General features: G+C 41.0%; 1 protein-coding gene across 13 annotated transcripts in view; it reads left to right on the top strand.

The window, feature by feature from the left end:
* LOC134859312 (protocadherin alpha-C2-like) overlaps positions 1–20,352 on the top strand; it is a 184,521-nt gene extending 164,169 nt beyond the window's left edge. For 11 of the 13 annotated variants that reach the window (XM_063875733.1, XM_063875732.1, XM_063875739.1 and 8 more), the window contains exons 2-4: positions 6,099–6,163; positions 8,649–8,734; positions 17,189–20,352. In XM_063875733.1, coding sequence (XP_063731803.1) covers positions 6,099–6,163; positions 8,649–8,734; positions 17,189–17,496 — 459 coding nt within the window. In that variant the 3' untranslated portion in view covers positions 17,497–20,352. Of the gene's footprint in view, positions 1–145; positions 2,791–6,098; positions 6,164–8,648; positions 8,735–17,188 lie in introns of those variants that run through there. The other 2 variants (XM_063875740.1, XM_063875726.1) reach the window with 2 other exon arrangements.
* Positions 20,353–20,765: the final 413 nt, after the last annotated feature.

Here is a 20,765-nt window from a genome sequence, read left to right as displayed (position 1 = left end):
AAACAGAACCCAGCACAGACAAAGGAAAACATGGATGCACAGGGGAAAATTCCCTTTAAACAGGCACCAGAGAGGATGCGGTGGTCTTGCTGCACATAGTCGGAGTTATGCAAGGATTATTTCCTCGTTTTTAATGAGGTGGGTGGGCACTCACAGCAAGCTGAAAAGACGGAAAGATTTCTCCAACCCGTCTGCAAATTCTGCCTGCCTGCGATGGCTGTGACGGCGCGATGCTGTTACAGTGTAAACGAGAATTTGCCTTTTTCTTTATATTTTGTTATTTTCATACTCGGTAGCCTTACAAATGCACAAATTCGATACTCCATTCCGGAGGAGCTGGAAAATGGGGCATTGGTCGGTGACATTGTCCGGGATTTGGGTTTGGACCTGAGAAAACTTTCCACGCGACGCGTCAGAATCACCTCTGACAGTGGACGGAGATATTTCACCATAAATCACAAAACAGGGAAGCTGGTTGTGAGTGACCGCATTGACCGAGAGACAGTTTGTGAATTCAGTGGCACCTGTACACGCAACCTTGAGGTGGTATTAGAGAATCCACTGGAGGTGCACAACGTCGAGGTGGACATTTTAGACGTAAACGATAACGCGCCACAATTCCCTCGAGATGAATATCAGCTCGAGGTTTCTGAGTCCGCTCTAACCAGCTCCCGCTTTCACATAGAGGGAGCTCAGGATGCAGATGATGGTTCCAACTCTGTGAAGCAATACCGCCTCAGCCCAAACGACCACCTCACCCTGGACTCCATTAAACCATTTTCAAATAATAAGCACATCGAGTTTATTCTTAAAAAGCCCTTTGACCGCGAGCAGAAGCCATCTCATCAGTTAATCCTGACAGCAATGGATGGAGGAACCCCACAGAGAACTGGTACAGCCATAATCAATGTACGTATACTTGATGCCAATGACAATGTACCTGCGTTTGACAGCTCCGTGTACAAAGTAAAATTGTACGAAAACTCTCCGAAGGGTGCACTTGTGATCAAGCTAAATGCAACAGACCCTGATGAGGGCTCAAATGGTGAAGTGTTCTATTCCTTCAGCAGTTACACACCAGAAAGAGTCAGACAGATGTTTTCCATGGACACAGAAACAGGCGAAATCAGGGTGAAAAACAACATAGACTTTGAGGAGACAAACTCTTATGAAATGTACATACAGGCTATGGACAAGGGGCCAGCTGCAGTGGCTGTTCACTGTAAAGTAGTGGTAGAAGTTTTGGATGTCAATGACAACATTCCTGAGATTGTACTGTCTTCACTCTCTAGTCCTGTACGTGAGGATGCCCGGGCTGACACAGTTGTAGCATTGATCAGTGTGAATGATCGTGACTCTGGAACAAATAAACAAGTTACTCTTGAGATCATGCCCAATCTGCCTTTTAGGATCAAGTCTTTCCGGAACCACTATACTATTGTTACATCCGCTTTCCTAGACCGGGAAACCATCTCATCCTACAATGTCACTGTCAATGCTGTGGATAGAGGCACCCCACCCCTGTCATCTCAAATGACCTTTAAGGTTGCTGTTGCTGACGTGAATGACAACCCGCCTCGTTTTGAACAGACATCATATACTGTTTATATTACAGAGAACAATGCTCCCGGTGCACCTCTGTGTGTTGTTAAAGCCATAGATGCTGATGTTGCTGAAAATGCACGCATCACCTATACTGTCCTGAATGACAACAACCATGGCATCCCTGTAGCCAGCTACGTCAGCATCAAACCTGACAAAGGTGAAGCCTATGCCCTGCGAGCCTTCGATTTTGAGAAGTTGAGAGAGTTTCACTTTCAGGTTAAAGCCCAGGACAATGGTAAGCCTCCCCTCAGCCGTGTGGCCACCGTGTATGTTTACATTATGGATCAGAATGACCATGTGCCCAGGATAGTCTACCCACCTACCAATGGCAGCCGCACCACAGAAACGCTGATGAAAAACGCTGAAGCAGGAGTGTTGGTTACCAAGGTGACAGCATGGGATGGTGACGCTGGACAGAATGCTTGGCTGCTTTACGCTTTGGAGCAGACCAACACAGATCTGGACCTGTTCAAGGTGCATGAGTACACAGGAGAGATACGCACCACAAGGCGGGTCATTGAGGACAACTCCACCTCCTTCACTTTGACAGTGCGTGTGCATGATAACGGTTTACCGCCACTCTCCTCCACAGCCACCATCCATGTGCACGTAATGGAGCTGCCTCCAAAGTTAACCCCTGACCCTAAGCGTATTATCCGACCCAACAGCCCCCTGATGTTTTCAAACGTCACCCTCTACCTCATCATTGCCCTTTGTGCCACAACTTTTGTGTTCCTGGTCACCATCTTTGTGCTGGCCATTGTGCGTTGCCATGCCTACTGCACCCAGCCTGGCTCCTGCTCGCCATGTTGTGTATCCAAGAAAAGTGTTCCAGAGGGTGGCAATGCAGCAGGTGGTGGTGGTGGTGGGGGAGGAGGAAGAGCTGCAGCTTCAGGTGGAGGTGGAGGTGGAGGTGGCTTAGGACAACCAAATGACAATATGGCCATGCGACGTGATCTCAAAGGGGAACCGCATTATATTGAAGTGCGGGGAAATGGGTCTTTGACTAAAACATACTGTTACAAGACATGCCTGACAGCCACGTCAGGAAGTGACACATTTATGTTCTACAACACGGGACGGCCACACAGTGGCACCTGGGGCTCGGGCTACGTCACCAGCCACAGCGGACAGAGCCAATTAATTGTACGCCGACTCAGTATGCCAGATGCAACTGCCATTCAGGTGTGTGTCTTGTGTGTTGTCTGTATTTATTGTTTTAGATTGCCTCCTAACAGTAAATGAGACTCCATGAGGCCATAAAAACTAAAATTCTCTGAGAGTTATGGCTCAGGCTCTGCTCCAGGGTAGTGTTCTTGCAGTCGGATTGCAGTTGACATTTACGGCTATGAAACTGTTAAAGCCTTTATCTGTCCTTTTTAGGCTTATAATGTTTCACAAAAAATATATGTACTTGCTGCCTTTCAGGACAGATCGTTATCCTTGTAAAAGAAAGGCAAAATAGAATGTTATTTCTGTCACTGAGAAAAATGATCTTATGTGAGAAAAAGATACCACCATTTTGTTAGGTATATGTTTCCATTATTACGTTTTAATGGTCTTTACAATATGTGTCATTTATCTTCAGGTCTGCATCTTAAAATCATCTGTGGGTAGTTGCTCTGGACTGTTTTGTTTTTGGAGTGGGTTGGTAGATGCACTCTGATTTGCTGGTTGTGGTAAGTGTCTTTGTGTGTGTGTGTGTTCCAGTTTGCTAAAGACCAGGTGATCGGAGAGTTGGTAAGAAAGTGAGTGAGACTATCCTCCACAGCTCTGCAGAAAGCTGTAATTTGCTCCCTGTTACATACTCTCTTCACAACAAACCAGTATATTTCAGCTTGTTCACCTATGACCCCACACAACCAATGTTGTTTGTCCACTCTGGGCTGTGTGCCACACTATCCAAGTCCAGTAGGTCCGGAGGGCATTCAGTGGTTATCTCTAAAGAGAGGGATAGTCTGGGAAATAGAGCAGCATTTGCCAGCTGCTAGGGCCTACAGTCCCACTGCACCAAAATATCCTCTTCTGGTCACGTACCTCTCTGGTAGTGAGCAGCAAGCCAGAGCTTGGGAATCGGGGAAGAAGGCAGGAAGGAGGCAGACACAGAATCTGAGTTTCGTTTGGACAAGAGCTTCAGTTCATATGTTTTGCCATTTAAAAGGTTGCATAGAGTTGTTTGCATAATTTAAAGAAACAAACAGTATTTTTTTTATAAAAAAAAAATGTTTTACTTTCAACATGGTGGTGTTTGCCCTAGAGCCTCTATGTATATCAGTGCAGAAATGGATATTTGAGTAAAGGTGTAATGAAAAAGAGGATGAATTGTTTATGGGTATTGTTCTGTTATCACTTGATGGGTCCCTCATTAAATGCTAGTCATGTTTCTATTTAATTAACTGTCAGCGATGTGTTTCTCAGTACTGTGCGTGGATTGGCTAGCTCTGCGCAGATAAGGCGGGGGGATGAAAGGTGATTGGACACAGTGTCAATGGCGGAGGTGTGAGCTCTGTATCCATGCTAGAAGCGTTCACACAGAGGGAGAGGGAAGAATGGAGAAAAAGGCGAGAAATTGATTTAGTGGCCAAACCAAAAGCTTTCTTTACAAATTACAGCCGGGCAAGGAAATTAATAAACAAAGATGTCATGATGTTTTAGGTTTCTTTCTATTTTTTTTTTACTAAATCTGGTTTCTCCACTCAAAGAATTAAACAGAATGCATTGTTATCTCATTCTAAGTATGAGTCCGATTTGTTTTTGTTTGTCTGTTTACCTTTATTGCGTAAACTACTTACATTCTAGGCTTGCATGCATGTCTTCCCTTTGGGAGTATATCAGACTGTGGACATGTTTAGGTTCCAGATGCTTTTATCTAGTGTGTGTGTGTGTGTGTGTGTTTTCATTTACCCCAATAAACACCATACGGCCAAACAGACCTCTCCCCTCAGCCACTGCCGTCCCGCTACAGGGCTAGCGTTTAGCAAGGCAGTTTAGTCCCATTTTTGGACAATCTGGTCTTATTTTAATGTTGTTTTTTTGTTTCAATCTCTTCTCCTTTGTTATGTGAATGCTAATAATAGACACAAAGCTTATGTTTTACAGTTTTTAATGCCATAATAATACCTTTCAATTTCAATATCGATCTAAACTATCAATCTAACCACTGATTGCTTTAAAAAGGACTGATTGTCTTAAAATAATCAAGTGCACCCAGTTTTTAGTGTCTTCATTGCTGCAGGGCTCTGCTCTGTGTGAATGACTCCAGGAGGAATACCAGCCTTCGCTCATTAAGACCAAATATTGGATTTTAAGGGTGATGAATGTCCACTGCATACTCATAGAGGTCAATGCAGCTCCAGCAGCAAGCGAACATCTGTCATATTTGAAAGGAAATTGTATTGCAAATGGGTCTCGTATGAACTGCCCTGGCCAAGCACAGAGAATTCTAATGTTCTCAATCAAATTGTTTTAGGACTGTCAGTGGTTTAGGTTGAGAGTAAAGAATATACAATCTCATTTTAGTCATGTGGTCAGTTCAACAGAACATTTTTGCTGCACCACAAGCATTGCCAATACTGAATGGACAGTCCTCTCACCACATTTTTCTGGTTTTATGATGTTGTATCAGGGTTTTTGAGAGGTGTTTTACTGAAGCACAAGCACTGAAAGCTCATATGTCTCCAGTGAATCGCATTACTGGCAGATGTTCCAGTAGTGTGGTGTCCCTTTAAGTCTTTCTATCTATTGTAGTGTGTCTGACGGGGTTAACATGATATCTGCCTGCCCCCTCTTTCCCCCACCTGTGACCTTCACAAGACTGAAAGGATGGAGGGCGGTGGGTTCAGGGTAAAAACTTGACTGAGCTCTGCACAGTTACCATGGTGAGATGTGTCAGACTGACTCAGGCGGATTGTGTGCCAGTGACACTCAAGGTTTTGATCAGTGTTAAGAGGATAAAACAGTAAAAAAGAACTTTGAAGCACAGGAAGGGAGGGTGGTGAATATACAGAGGTAAGGAGGGCAGTATGGAAAAATACAGCAAAAGATGCAGGTGTTTCAGAAATGTAGATCTAGCATCACAGAAAAACATTCTGATATTTGGGTAGTTTTTTGAAAACTGATGTACACATTTTGGAATATCTTCATAAAGCCAGAGAGAATGTAAAAGAGAAAGAAAAACAGAGCATTTGGGAAAACTGCTTCTTTTAATTGAGTCTGTCATCAGCACACCTGACATCTTAAATATTGCATGGTCAGTGGTCAACTCTCAATAACATGTTTTCTTTCAGAGGACATCGCTGGGATGGGAAGAGATGAGTTACAAGCTTTAATTCATCACTTTGTTCTCTCCAAAGGCAGCAGCAGCAGGCTTTCACTTCCAAAACTGTGTGCGACTGAGTTTCTGTGTTTATGTGTGTCTCGCCGTGATTTAATAATGAGATCGCGTTGACTTTTGCGTGTACTCAAGACTCAATTTCTCTCACTCTCTCTTGCAGCCCAGAGTACCGAGTCAAGACTGGAGATATTCAGCCTCCCTGAGAGCAGGCGGTGTGATGCAGAGGTAAGAATCCCATTCATTTTCTGTCACTTACATTAAGTATCTCACCCGTCACCTTTATCATCAAGACCAACAGGCATGTACACTATTGTCTCACATGATAACACTCAAACAAATATCCAAATCCTGCACCACTGACTGATTGTAAGCACCAACCATTGTTCATTCTAGCTAATTCTGTGAGTCGCCTTTCATATCCTTAAATTGTGTTCAATGGCCTCAACATGCCAATGGGAAATCATGTGAACTGCAAATGAAAAATAAAGAAAAAAGTACCTTGAATGAGTCTTTATCAAACCAGAATAAAAGTCATTAGAGCTGAAATGTTTAACCAATTAATCAATTAGTTGATTGACAGAGGAAATCAATTTAAATAATATTAATAATAATAACAATTTCCTGATTCATTGTTATTATTAAATACACATTTGAGGTAAATTGTAGCAAACCCCCAAATGATCTTAGTCTGATTAAATACATCACATTTTGATAAACTGAAATTAGTTACCTTGTAATATTCAATACAAATAAATACAAGTGAAATCAGAGAAGCAGTGAGGAGGGATGCAGTTGAAAATGTCTCCACAAATATTTCCGTAGATGGACAGAAGGAGAAGTGACAGGAGGGAAAGTTAAGCTAATAGAGAGGGGTTCAGTGATAGATGAAGGGCAGGTAGTCAGGTGGAAAGATGGCCTATCAGGGAGTGCTGAATGACCCAAGTCATCAGATTACCCACAAGCCACAGGACTACTACCGACTGTGGAATCAGATGGACCCATGTACCCTCATACTAATGGTATGGCACCTAATTAACAAGAGTCCAAAGCTTAATGAGTTAGCCATGATATCTTTATCCATGTACCTACCATCTAATATATCCATCTCCCGTAGTAAACTTTTGCATAGATGGTAGTGGTAGATGTACATTTACTTAATGCAAGTGTAATGTTGAGGTACTTGTCCTTTACTTAGTAGTATTTCCATTTCCTGATGCTTCCTATGTGAACTTATAATGTTACAATGTTCATTATAATATATATATATAATAGGTTAAGATACAACTTGTGCTATCTGCTACTCTGCAGTAAAAAGCATCTCTGCTGCTGTTCATTTACGTGGTGCGTTTTTTACATTATACTGTAGATGCCCATATATGTATGAATGTGTGCACTCGAATGTCGATGTCAGATTAATGACTCTGAACCATCTGAGTGTCATTAATGTTACACAGAATCCTTCATAAATACAGCTGGGATTAATGAGCATTAATGTGCTTGTGTGAGCCGGTCAGACTCATTCAATTTTTATCATCACTACCTCTGATGTGTTTTAAGTTGACGATCCCCATGTCCGATTACCAAGCCTGACTAAATGTTCATCTATAATCACAGCTTGTAGAGGAGATATCACACCCTATTATAGCCCTGACCTATTTCATTTCATTTAATGTGTTTAAAATGTCCATGTTTTCCTACAAATTTTGTTTTTTATGGCACTGAGTCTGGGGGAGGAAGGAGAGAGAAAGTCTGCTATAAGATTACCTGTGTATTATCAGCCCAGTGTTTGCTATTCATATTTCATCAGTGTACCTTCATAATGCTGGTGCTTCGCCACATTTAAAATGTCCTCCATCACTAAATCACTGTTGTTCTCCTCACCGAACCACTGCACACAGGAATCTAGCTTCTTATATAACTAACTGCCCTTAACATTACTAAACTACAGACTTCTACACAGTTATATTTAAATGGTCAATGATTCCTAAGAAAGACTGAAGGCTCCTTATTTTCAAGAAATTAACCCACTGTCAATGCCTTCTAAACACTCTCATTACTTCATGAAGGTTAGATATCCTAATTAAGACTAGGGTAATGGCTCATGGCTCAGCTGTAACAGTATGTTCTATAATGTACTTAATATGCTCTCCTTGCTTGGATCAAAACAGAAAGCAGTGGCCCTTTCTCATCGATCCTCATGGCTAAAATATTATTGTCAGAGCCAGAAAATATTTTCCTTCCCTTTTTAAAGATAGAGTAGAAGCAGTGAGAGAGAGAACTGTGATTTGTATCAACATTTATTTAGCCTTTGTTAAGGACCACAGAGAGTGAAGCATTTTTCAGTAGAGGGGAGGGTGCTGAAATCCCACAGAGGGAGTGTAAAAATGTAAGAGCGGCCATCTGTAATCCATAATCCAGAGAATTTCAGAAAAATCTAGGGTGAATACTTTAATCCTAATCTAATCATTACATTTTCTAACCCCCACAAATAGAGTACCAAGGTTTGAATTTGTAACATTGTGTATTATGCCAAACGCATGGAGACAACCCAATGTAATTTGTGGGAGTTTATATACGCCACAGTTGTTACGTAGAGCTCAAAAAGTAGACCTTCTGTTTTGCAGTTTAATTTATCATGGGTTATTATATAATAACTGAGAGAATACCTTCACGGTGTGTAATATGTGCATGTTTGTTTCTTGTGTTCCAGCTCTGTGCACATGGAAGAGTCCTCAGTAATGCAAGGAGCCCAGGGTGTCCTGGTTCAGAACTGGCCCACTGCATCTAGTGCTGCAGGTAAGAATTCTACCTTCACCTAAACCAATCACTAGTCAACTAAACACTGTCTATGGCACAGTCAAGTTAAATAAAGAAAAACATTTTTTTTTAAAAGATAAAGAGGTCTATTTAGTATACCATCTGAGTAGTTCAATTATAATCTATAAGGGACATTCCACGACACATATTCAGACAAAATCCTCCAGAACTATCATATACCAATCACTCTACATTGCTCAAGAGCTTATGAAACCACAAGAGGGTAATAAAATGAGGAATACAGATATATTATCTACGAGATCACCCATACCCAGTCCTAACGTTTCCCACTGATGCAGCGAAAGGAAATGACACATGCTACGTAGGCGTAGATAGATATCTCTGCTCTATGTATCAGTAAAGGAGACAATACTGACAAAAAGAGGGCTAGAGAGAGACAATAGTTGATTGGATTATCAGCAAGATATTCATAGAGGAATAAACCACTGAGCAACAGATGACAAACATTAGAGAAGACTAATAAAACACAATTATATAGCCTCCCCTTTATCTTTCTTGTTTTTTGGTCTTTTATCCACAAACACAAAGGGCAGCAGATCATAGTATTCACTTATTTAAATGTAATTGTAACTTTTCAATACATTCATTATGGACATTTGAAACATGGTATCTGTATATTTAACAAAGTAAATGGATTTAAGAAGGACTTGCTCTCAAGGAAACACCATTTCTAAGAATTTTAGCTATCAGGCCTTTCAGTTGCAGCTCATGAAATTGAAAATAGAAGTCTAATTAAAACTGTTGTTTGAAACAGAATAGTACATTTTGGCAGTGTTTTTGCTGTGAAGCAGCTGCAGGCAAGTGACTCATATTGAAGTGTCAACTTCAGCTTGTTACTTGATAACCATTAAGTTTAAATTTAACGTTCTACACAATTCGCCACATTGTTGGAAAAGGAACAAATGCAGATATATTGCAACATTTTACATTTTTATGTTAACTAACAATAACATGAGAGTGAAACTAAGTAGCATTCAGTGATTTGTCATACATAAGACAACAGGCAAAAAGTTTTTGGTCTTCATAAGAAGATTTCATAATTGTGATAAAGACCTCACCCATGCTCAAACAAAGCAATGCAAAGGAACTTACGAGAAAAAGAGTGCTGGATTAATCGGAAGAACAGAAACCCTGGAGCAAAACAAAACTCTAAATGACAGCATACTGAATGCTAGACGACATTTCACAAACATTTTTGATGTGAATGTCATTGCATATGATGCCCTATTCCCTGCGCCTGACCAATATTTATAAAGAAATATCTGCTGCATACACTTTGTCAGCGCCCGTTGTGCATTGAGGACACTTCATGTGTCAACTCGTGACTTTCCTCATAATCACAGGGCAGTGGGGTCAAAAAGGATTAAGAGTGAAGGAGAAAAAAGAGTGGCCTGGCAGAGAAATGGGAGATAAAGGAGAGAAAACTAGATGGAAGTATTTCCAATTGGAGAACTGAAGTTACGACGGCAGTGTAATTACATTTAGATAAAGAGGTGATTTGTTGTAATTAAGAAGTAGAGACGGCCTGTATGGTGTCTTTTATAGACAGGAGGCGGTATGCTGGGCAGGCAGACAAGCTACCTACACACTCATTACTGTCTCATCCTACCACACACACACACACACACACACACACACACACACACACACACACACACACACACACACCCTCCTCCACTCTGCCATTGATTTGTCTTGGCTGAGGACTTACAGCCTGCAGGCACTTCAAAACATGAGAGATAGAAACAGAGAGAGGACAGAACAGGCAGCAGTGACGTATTCAGGGTGGGTCAGTGGTAACAGGATCAGCTGGTTAGGATTTAAGGTGGTCTAATTAAGCACTTCCAGAACAACACACTGTGCAAACACTAAGCTTGCTTCGCCCAAGGGCTAACTGTCCCTTCTTTATCTCGTTGTACAGGTTAAGAATGAAAATATTACTTTAGGGCTGTATTAGCTTAAGGTCAGAATCTAGGGTTGGATTAATGGCATTTCTGGGTTAAATTCTATGATATGAAACAAATTTATTTCTAGAGCTCCCTGACTGGAGGACAAGATTGGAAAATATTTTTGTTCACACTTTTGAAGTTGGTTCGGTTCATCATCTCTCAGAAATGAGAGGAATGAAGATATTGATTCAATGTGGCCTGTCACGTCACTATGAGTCACAGTCTGTGCTATTTTTAGCCAAATCATCTTGTTTGTTGCAGGCTGTGATCCTGAGGTGGACAGCAGGAGTATATAAGAGTTGGTCTTTGTTGAGGGAATTGTTTCACTGATGGTGCTGTTACTATAGTGTTATGGTTTGAATCACAGTCGTTTTTTTTTTTCCGTAAATGTGAGACACAGGTGCAGCTGACAACGCCCCTGTTTCTTCCCCTGTGATTAGTGGATTTGTGTGTCTGTCTTATTTAATGTTTTTAGTGTTTTGTGTGCTTGGCTGTGTTTTTAAGTGTGTTTTGGCTGCCTGCTTTGTGTGCTGCTCCCGCTGTGACAGATGGAGCGCAGCCCACGCCCAGATTAACAGACCCACATTAATGAAATCAGGGTTCTGCTAGCTGTCAAACTCTCTCTCACCGTCTGTTTTTCACTCCCTGTGGGTCTGTCATACTCTCTCCCACTATTTCACAAGTCTGAGAATATACCAAGGACACAGAGGGATTCAGAGATAACTGTGCAGTATTGCAACCTTCCCCTGGAGAGATGGGCAGAGAGAGACAGAAAGAAGGGGGATGGGCAGGTTGCAGAGCAAAGGGATTGAGAAGAGACAAATAAGCCATAAAGATAGACAAGGTAGAGGGGAAGGTGGAGAGGAAAGTGAAGAAGTGATAAACCTAAACTGGGAGGGGATGACAATAGTAAATCACAGTGATTGAGTGTAGCAAAGAAAGCCGTGGGAGCTGAGGCTGCTGTTGCTAGGGGAGAGTGGCTAGACTAGACAGAGAGAGGGAGAGAGAGCTTGCAGCGTTATACTCCATCAGCACAAGCACTGTCACCATGGCTCCTACCAATGTCTTACTGCTGGATGTAGTTTCCACGGCAACCATTCATGGCCTCTAATATTGGAAGGAGAAAGAGGAAGGTTGTGCTGGTGGTGATAGTTTGGGGGGGTGGAGGGGGGGGGGGGTTATATAGAGGGGTGTGCAACATATGGTGTGGGCAAACGTGCCGAATCAGGGGGGAAGGATAAAAAAGACTGGTGAAGGACAAGACAATGGGTGGTGCAGGCTGGAATATGTATACAAGAAAACATGTTAAAGCAGAGCAGGAGAGGGAACTGTTTGGAAAGTAAGGGGGTAAGAGGTGTAAAGGGAAGAGGGGAGAGCAAAGGAATCATTAACGGAAGGCGAGTGACCTATATTCACTGTGGGGCGGTGGCGTATTGCAGAGGTGGATGCAGGTTTGCTGTTTTCTGTATCTCACACTCACATACACACTGAAAAATATACTCGGAGAACGAGAGGAAGACATATTTGGTTAGAGTTAACAGTAATCAACTGCACCCTGCACTTGTCAAGGTAAAAATAGACCCAAGTTTGGATGCAAATGTGAGAGAGAGAGATGGTCAAGAGAATGTACAGTATGCTTCATTTTGCTTCCTCAATGCACAAGGACTTGTAGCATCTATGACCATAACATTATGCATTAATATTTACTTCATCTATGTTATTCTCATCAGGCAGGATAGGCGCCCACATTATACATGTGCACATTTGTGTGGTTGTTCAGATTAGTGAGAGGCTATATGTCTTACTTTAGGCATGCAGTCTTTTAATTAGGATGTATTTGATATTAAAAGATTTTTGGCAAACACAATCACGAATACAACTTTAGAAAAGTCTAGAAATGGTCATAGACTTCTCGCAGTTTTTAAGTCTCTTCGCCCCATCTGTTTCCTTTTCTTGACTTCAGTTATTTTCTCTCCTTTATTGTCAGTGTTTTTTTTCCCATCCTGCATTTTCTGAGTCTTTATATCCAGCCAGCTCTCTCCCTCTCGTTCTCTCTGAGAATAAATCCATTTCTACTTCTGTTTTTATTTATTTTTTGTCATAGCACCTACATATTCTGATGTATACAGTATACACACAGATACCACACAGCTAACAATCCAAACTCCCACACATGCCCCTACCTTTGGTGTTATATTTATTGTGTTAAGCCCTGTCACTTGGGATTGCTTGTGTCCACCATCTGCCACATGATCCAGCTGGGAGCAGACGGCAAGGTGCTCAACCTGGCATGAAACCCAAACAGGCACACACGCACACACACACACACACACACACACACACAAGCACAACCAGCTATCATTATTGTAAAACTACCCATCACAGTGTTTCTTTCGTATTTCACTGCTACGGAATACATGATAATTCATGCAGGCACTTTTTTTATATATCACACCCACTCATAGCAGTGAAAACACAGACACATGAATAAGAATTAGGTTCAGAATAGACGGCACAATCACATTTACATTCTATCATCAAATGCACACACTGTACAGCACACAGACAAACAAAGGTGCTTTTTTATAGAAGGGTGTGGTCTCAGCTGACTGTTTGCTATCATAACAATCACACATTTCTCTACCACTGCAGTGTGAAAAAATAAATAAAACACCTTCAGGATCCTTTCATCTATTTTCCTCCCCCCACCCTCCGGTTTGGTTTTGAGCATCATGTTCATATCTGTTTACCTGCACTTCCTGGCCCCTGTTCTTCATCTTCCTCCTCCTCCTCCTCAGCTAGTTATGTAACGTTGCACTGCGCTCCACTGCGCTTCTGCCCAACTGGCCGATGGTAGGGCGAGACAAGGGGATGAATAAAGTAGATGTGGCAAAATGGAGCTTGGGTGATTTAAATGGCTGTGAAAAAGCTTGGGCTGCAACATGGGAGTGATTGGACATTCACACGCAGATATGTTGGAAAGCGTTCAGAGATAAATATGTACAACAAAAACATTCTGTAATGCTAAAATGTTGATTACTGTGGCTTGAGTCGTTCTTGCATTTCAAATACAGAGGGTTTCAGATGCTGCTATTTACTGATGCATGGAGAGAGTAATAGAGCTGGGGGCATCACCATCAAACAACAACCCAGCCTCGTCTCTAATGTGCCTGGTAATTATCACTGACTGACAAGCTGTTTAATACCCAATCACATTAATGTTACCATAAACATTGATAGTCATGATTAAGACTTGTCAATAACTGGGAGGGCAGGTGTTGCTGGCTGAGTTTTCACGCAAGATTAGTTGAAAGGTCAGAGGAAATGAGCGAAAGAGAGAGAGGGAGGTTGTGAAGGAGGAACAGGGAGGAGAGAAGTGAGGAAGTTTTGCTCTGCAACAGCCATCGACAAATCAGATTGGAGCAATGGCTCTGTGGAGATCACAGATGGGCGAGGTGAATCAGTTACCACCACGAAAGGAAAAGACACAGAGAAAAGACAGGGAGCAAATACAGTGAGAATAGACATGCACTATAAGGAGTAAGATAAAATGGGTGTATATTAAGGGAATGGGTGTATTGCTGGCATTACTAAGCAAATCACATTTGGTATTGTTGTATACAACATCAAAACTATATTTTCAGTTTATTTAAAAAGTACTCTAAAAACGTCCCACTACGTCAAAGACTATATGACCTTACAGTTGAACCAGACCTAAGTGTGTCCCGTGATTTTTTACATTTTTTTATTCAGCACCAGACATTGACCCTTTCAACAGAGTTACACTGCCCTGCCTTGCCCTTTTCTATCTGTCTGCACTCATCATGACTCATCACTCTCCGGGGTGTTGTTTTGTTTGTGAATGTGAGTTTGCATCGGGGCACTTTGGTCTCATCAAGTTCCTGCATTGAGTTAGGCAGGTAAACTAGAGAGTGGATAGTTCAGAGAAATGCATTGCAAGCACTCCAGTTTTTGTATTTTTTATTAAGAATTATTGTGCTCCTTTTTCTTATGTTTCTGCCTTCCTTTTGAGATTATAGAATTAGGGTCATGTATCTGCTTGGGGAGTGCAAAGAGGACTTATCAACTGGGGGAAGACTGGCCTTGTAAATGAATGTGACTCTAGCTGTCTCTGTGTCTACATGTGAAAGAAGCAGTGACTTGATCGAGCCTTTCCTCTCCTAATCTCCTCAATCGCTTTGTCAAATTCATTGTTCTCACTGCTGCTCTTGCAGCTGAGTTTGACAGTCAGTGAAAGTAAGAGAGTCTTTGGGGAAAGTGATGTGAAACACTTCAAATGCATGAACCAAGCAATTGTCACTGTGGTCCCAGTCTGACTGAAAAAATAATCTGAGAGGATTAAACATGATATTAAAAATGGAAACTCAGACTAGGGTAGCAACTAAACATTTAAATTATTGAACAACCTGCTAATAAATCTATCAACAGTTAGTTAATGGGTTGGTCTATATGTGGCAAAATAGGTTGCACATCACAATTCCTAAATCCCAAGGTCCAAATCCCAGAGCAGTTTGGTGCAGTGTTATTTGTTAATCAATTTATAATCTCTGCTCAAATTCAGACACTATTTAGTTTAAGTTTGCCAGCAGAAGGAAAGGCTTAGCAGTGGTGCGTGCCTCTGTGATCTGGATTGTATGCCAGCAGGAGATGTCATGTTTCCCATGGATTACTCTGTGAGCAGATCTTACTGAGAGCTGGTAAATTAAGATATTCAAAAACAAGTTTGAAGATGAAGTGTTAAATTAATGAAAAGTAAACATTAAAATGGCAGAGATTAGAGCACATTATATTTGACAAAGTGAAATAATAAATTGCACTATTTTATAAATAAAGCTTTATAAATGCTTGTGACCAATGGCAAATCAGTTTTGATCCCTCATCATCTTTCATTTGTATACCATTGAAAAGCATCACAGTAAAAGCCCAACACAAACATTAACTTGATATGAGACCTTTGTTGTGTCTCAGTGACGTAATGGAGCATTTAAATATATCAACCTGTCCATTGTATTGCTTTAACCACCATTTGCATTCTCAATGACCCACTATATGACAATGTTTATTTTGTATAAGAGATGCAGCATAAAGAAAGCTGAAACCACACATAGACAAGATTGGAAGATGGTATTCTCTGCCTGGTACTGCATGAGATCAGGCTTTTTCTTTGAGACACTGTTCCTTCTGGTTGGATGGAGCCCTGCTTAGTTAATCTTCCCTTTGGAAATAACTCAGAAAAAAAGTCTGAGAAATAAAATAAATATGTGTCACAAGTAGGTCATTGCTGTGAGGAAAGAACCCAAGTGACCTTATTTTTTCTCTGAGACTTTGCTTGGTTTAGTTATAGACTAAACCAGCCACACCTGCCCACTCACTGAATACCAATTATTTGCTTTGTGTGCATTTTTCCTTAATCTTTGGCAAAACACTGAAGTTTAAATCCTCAAAAATACTTTACCACCAATCTAATTCTTTATACTGATGAAGAGGAGTTTAATGTTTCACCAAAGAGTGCCATGGATGTTAGCTCATACCGGGAGGGAGTCTTTGATTCATTGTCCTGTTTCTTCTTGGAGACCTCCTATTAAGTGCAACCACCTCCCGCTTTTTATAGCATATCATGACTGATCCCTCAAGGAATGCCACTCATAGACCGATTCCTTTTTATTGTGGTTGAAGGGAATCAGTGAACTCTCCAAAATGTTGACACAGGAGTCCTGACTTTTTTTTATGGCCAGTCACTGAGATGCCTTTAACAAGCACAAGCTGTGAGCTCAAAAGGTGCAGATCTCAAATGCGGGAAATAAAATGTATTAATGCCATGGGGAGATACTTATAGACTATGAAAGATATTATTTATAAAAAAGGTTTTGAAGATAATGCAGTAGGAGTCATTAATTATACCGTTCATGTGAATTTAAAAAGCAGAAACATATGGTCATCTTTGCTTGTGTGCTGCAGCATCTCAGCAACACAAACTTTAAATCCAGCCATCTTTAAACATACAGGAATCTGTGCTAAATGTGTGTTTATTTATTTATTTTAGAAAGATTGTGGGATAAATATAGCCATTCATAAAAACATACAATATGTATACATATTTACAACACCGAAGTTGTGAGCTGATAAACATCACAATCTTTACTGTAAACACATTTTGCACCTGCGTTTTTGAGACATATATTTCTACATTAAACTGAAACTGTAAATTGGACAAATATTTGGAAATTTAGCAGAATTTGTTCTACAAACCTTCGTTATGATATCTGTCAGTTATTTGTTCAATCTTCCCTTAAATTTGAATGCACAAACACAACCTATTCATCTTTTCATGTAACAATGAGTCTATAAAAATCATAACTATTGGTCATTTTTTATATCAAATCTGTTTAAAGCAAATACATAACAAATAATAACCGATCATCCATCTCTTTGTTCCTTTCAGATGCTGAAGGGGGAGAAGTTTCACCCCCAATGGGTGCTGGCGTAGACAGCAACAGCTGGCACTTTCGCTATGGCCCCGGCGGTCCTGGTGCACCCCCGCAGCACCTGAAACCTGGCGATGTTCCCCCAGAAGCCTTCATCATCCCTGGCTCGCCCGCCATTATATCCATCAGACAGAACCAGGGAGGAGAGGACGACAAGAGCGATTTCATCACCTTTGGAAAGAAAGAGGAGGCCAAGAAGAAGAAGAAGAAGAAGAAGGAGAAGAAAGACAAGAAGGATAAGGGGAAGGATGATGGAGATGAGTAGAGGAGTGGAAAAAGTAACTAATAAAGAAGAAAAGGGCGCTGTTAAAACAGAGGTACCAACCAAAGTCCACTGGGCAAAAAGAAAATGTGAAACCTATTTTAGATTTTCCAATTTAATTTTATTGCCTAATTTTAATGATAATATTTTAAACAACCTGGCCTTACCAAGACTTATTTTACCATCAGTCCCTTACTGAAGGTAAATTATTGATCTTGCCTTGACAACAATAAAATGATTGATTTTGCTCCACGCCCCTATGTGCCTATATACCCTGAGTCAACTCATGACAGTCATCTCTTCCAATAAGGAATGACCACTCTTTGCCCTCGTCTTGAATTTTGTTATCCTTTAACCCACTGGGCACGTTGGCACCTCTGTCTTACCCCCTCCCCAACTGATGTGTAAACCATTCTCTCTGAGAGAAGACAAATACTTTGTACAAGAACAACAAAAAGCTCTGTGCCAGCCAAGGAAAAGAAATAAGAATGACAAAGAAGATTGGGACAGATGCATGCCATCTGGAGCTGGACACACACTACTTGTAAATAGCACAGGAGAGTCACTGAAACTAAGGCTTACATGACACTGCTGCAGATTCCTCTGATAGTTACCAACAGTGTTCCTGAGATCTTAATGAAACCACATGCACACATACGCATGCTCACACATTCAAACATAAATACACATACTAACCAGGGCAAAGTAGACAAGGAAAGCACTTGAGAACCAGAGAGAGAAATAAAAAAGGAGAGTAAATCCACTGACATCAAACAAATGTGCTTAAAAGTAGGCAAGCTTTTTGCCCTGCACTGTCACCTATGCGGTGTGCATGTGTACAATGACTCTCTCCGAATGGAAGCCGAATCCTTTGCCATCACTCTGTATTTCCTCGCTGCATTTGAATGACACAGAGAGCTTCATCTCCTACCAGAACTCCAACAGAGGAATGCAGAGAGCACTGGAAAGATGAAGAAATGGGAGGATACCTCACACTTTCCTGAGGATCACAGAGGGGAGAGTCCTGCTGAGCTGGCTTGTGACTCCGCTTTAAGTCAGTAGACTCTTCTGAAATATTACACAATATTAGGAGTCTTGAGATTTTGACACCACCTTCTCTTCTCCCCCTGCCGCAGCAAAAGCCTAATGGTTTCTGCTTTGAATGTTTGGTAGCAACCAGTCCTTACCTGATACCTTGAGTTTACAACTGCTCCCTTGCTTGTACTTGCCCCAAGCTGCCACGAGCCGTCGTCACCTCCCCCAGCTGCCTTTTTTTCTCCACGGTCACCCATCCCACTGGCTGCCTCTTCATGTGATGATGCAGTTTATGAACTTATTCTGTTGTTCATTTTTTCTCTAAAGAGATTACATACTCCTACATTTTTTTTTTCTTCCTTTTAAGCTTTAACTGCTTTATGCGTGTCATGCCCGTTATTACCGTCAGACACTGCCCCCAGCCCCCTCTCTGACCCCTGCTCAGGATTGATCCTGGGAATGGCCTGCTCTGAACATTGTGGTGTGCTGAGAACAGCATGGAGTAATGTGGATGTGGCCTGGGGAAGCCCAGTCATGGGTCTATGCCCTGAATTCTTGTCAGATGTCTCTCTAAGTGCACAACGGTTCAGTGCTTTTAACTTTCGTGTACAACAGTACGCTGTTAATTTCCTGTGTGTTGCCACTGATGAGAGGGGAGTAGGTGGGATGAAGCATTATACTGGGATGGAGGACTGGTATAAATTGAGGGGAAGGGTGCCGTGGGCTGGCCCTCCATCTCCATGTACACGAGAAGAAAGCTGTCCTCCAAATTGATTGTTTAGGATCGTTGAGTCATATATTAGCTTTTATCTACGCTGTAAACCTAGCGTAGACTCTTCATAGATTGTCTCTGCATTAGTAATTGAAACCTGCTTAAAAAAGGGCATCTAGGGAATCCCATCCCATGGCTATATCCCACCAATCCTCTCTCTGGAGGTTTTGAAAAAGGGCACACTCATGCCTCAAGACCTGCTTCTGTTGGTTCCCCTCCCCTGCCTGTAACTTGTTGCCACGTCCCTAAAGTTTTGCGGCTCAGTATGACGTCACTCCATTAAGTGGCTGCTGCATGTACTGCTCTAAGGAAACACATACTATATAGAGAAATATATATATAAATAGATAGATGGCTATGATTTTATTCTTTTGTATTATCATTTTTCTTCATTACTCACACAGGAGATATTTGTATGTACTTATGTCTCTGCCAAACATCTATGTACTACAATCTTCACGCTCCACCAATGTTGTACGGCATCCACTAAACCTCTTTAGATATTTGTAAATGCTATAGTGTGATACCTTCCAATGCAAGTTTGTTTTTTTTATTTTACTAACTATGATTTTTGCTTTTGAAAACAAGCAAAGCTAGTAAAAAAAAAAATTTAAAAAAATCACTCTTTGTGTCCAGCTTTGACATGATGATCTAACTAACACTGTAATATTGTAACTGAAATATGTATGATCCTATGATGAGCTATCACTTCCCTTTCACTCTTAAAAAAAAAGAAAACCTACAAAAAAAATATATTCCAGTGTATAAAAAGGTATATGTATTGTATGCTTGTGTTTAGTGAGTTCATGCTATCATTCTTTCCCAATGTATGGTGGTGAACTATGGTGGCAATGTGCTGTCCTAAATGGATTGGCCATGATCTGTTGTAAAACCTTTTTTTTTTTGTACACCTGCTCATCAACTGTGACAGTGAAGTAGTGCATTTCATTTAGTTCATTTATTTTCAGACTTTTTTATTTTACCTAAATGGATACAGTGGTAATGTGTTTTGTTAATAAATCACTAATAAAGTTTTCTTTCTTAAAAATAAATGTGAATTCATTGTTTTGGGGGTATTTGTGTGTGTGTGTGTGTGTGTGTGTGTGTGTGTGTGTGTGTGTGTGTGTGTGTGTGTGTGTGTGTGTGTGTGTGTGTGTGTGTGTGTGTGTGTGTGTGTGTGTGTGTGTGTGTGTGTGTGTGTGTCTTGATTTTTTTTCTATCTTCATCTTTGATTCGAACAAAGGTATTGCAATTAAATAATTTGGTGGAGAAGATATTTAGAATATGGTTGAATTTAGATAATAAATTAGGTTTTTTCAACTCAATTATATCACACATGCTCACATTATACATCTCTTCTTTGCACTGGCGAGCACTCCGAATTACCTATCCAGCACTGAAGCCTAATTTGTCCTTGTTAAAAGCCATGGTCGCAGATGGTCCAAACAGTCCCTTGTGAAAAGAC

Source organism: Eleginops maclovinus, chromosome 23 (assembly GCF_036324505.1).
Source record: "Eleginops maclovinus isolate JMC-PN-2008 ecotype Puerto Natales chromosome 23, JC_Emac_rtc_rv5, whole genome shotgun sequence".
NCBI lineage: Eukaryota > Metazoa > Chordata > Actinopteri > Perciformes > Eleginopidae > Eleginops > Eleginops maclovinus.
This window is presented reverse-complemented; position numbering and strand designations above follow the sequence as displayed.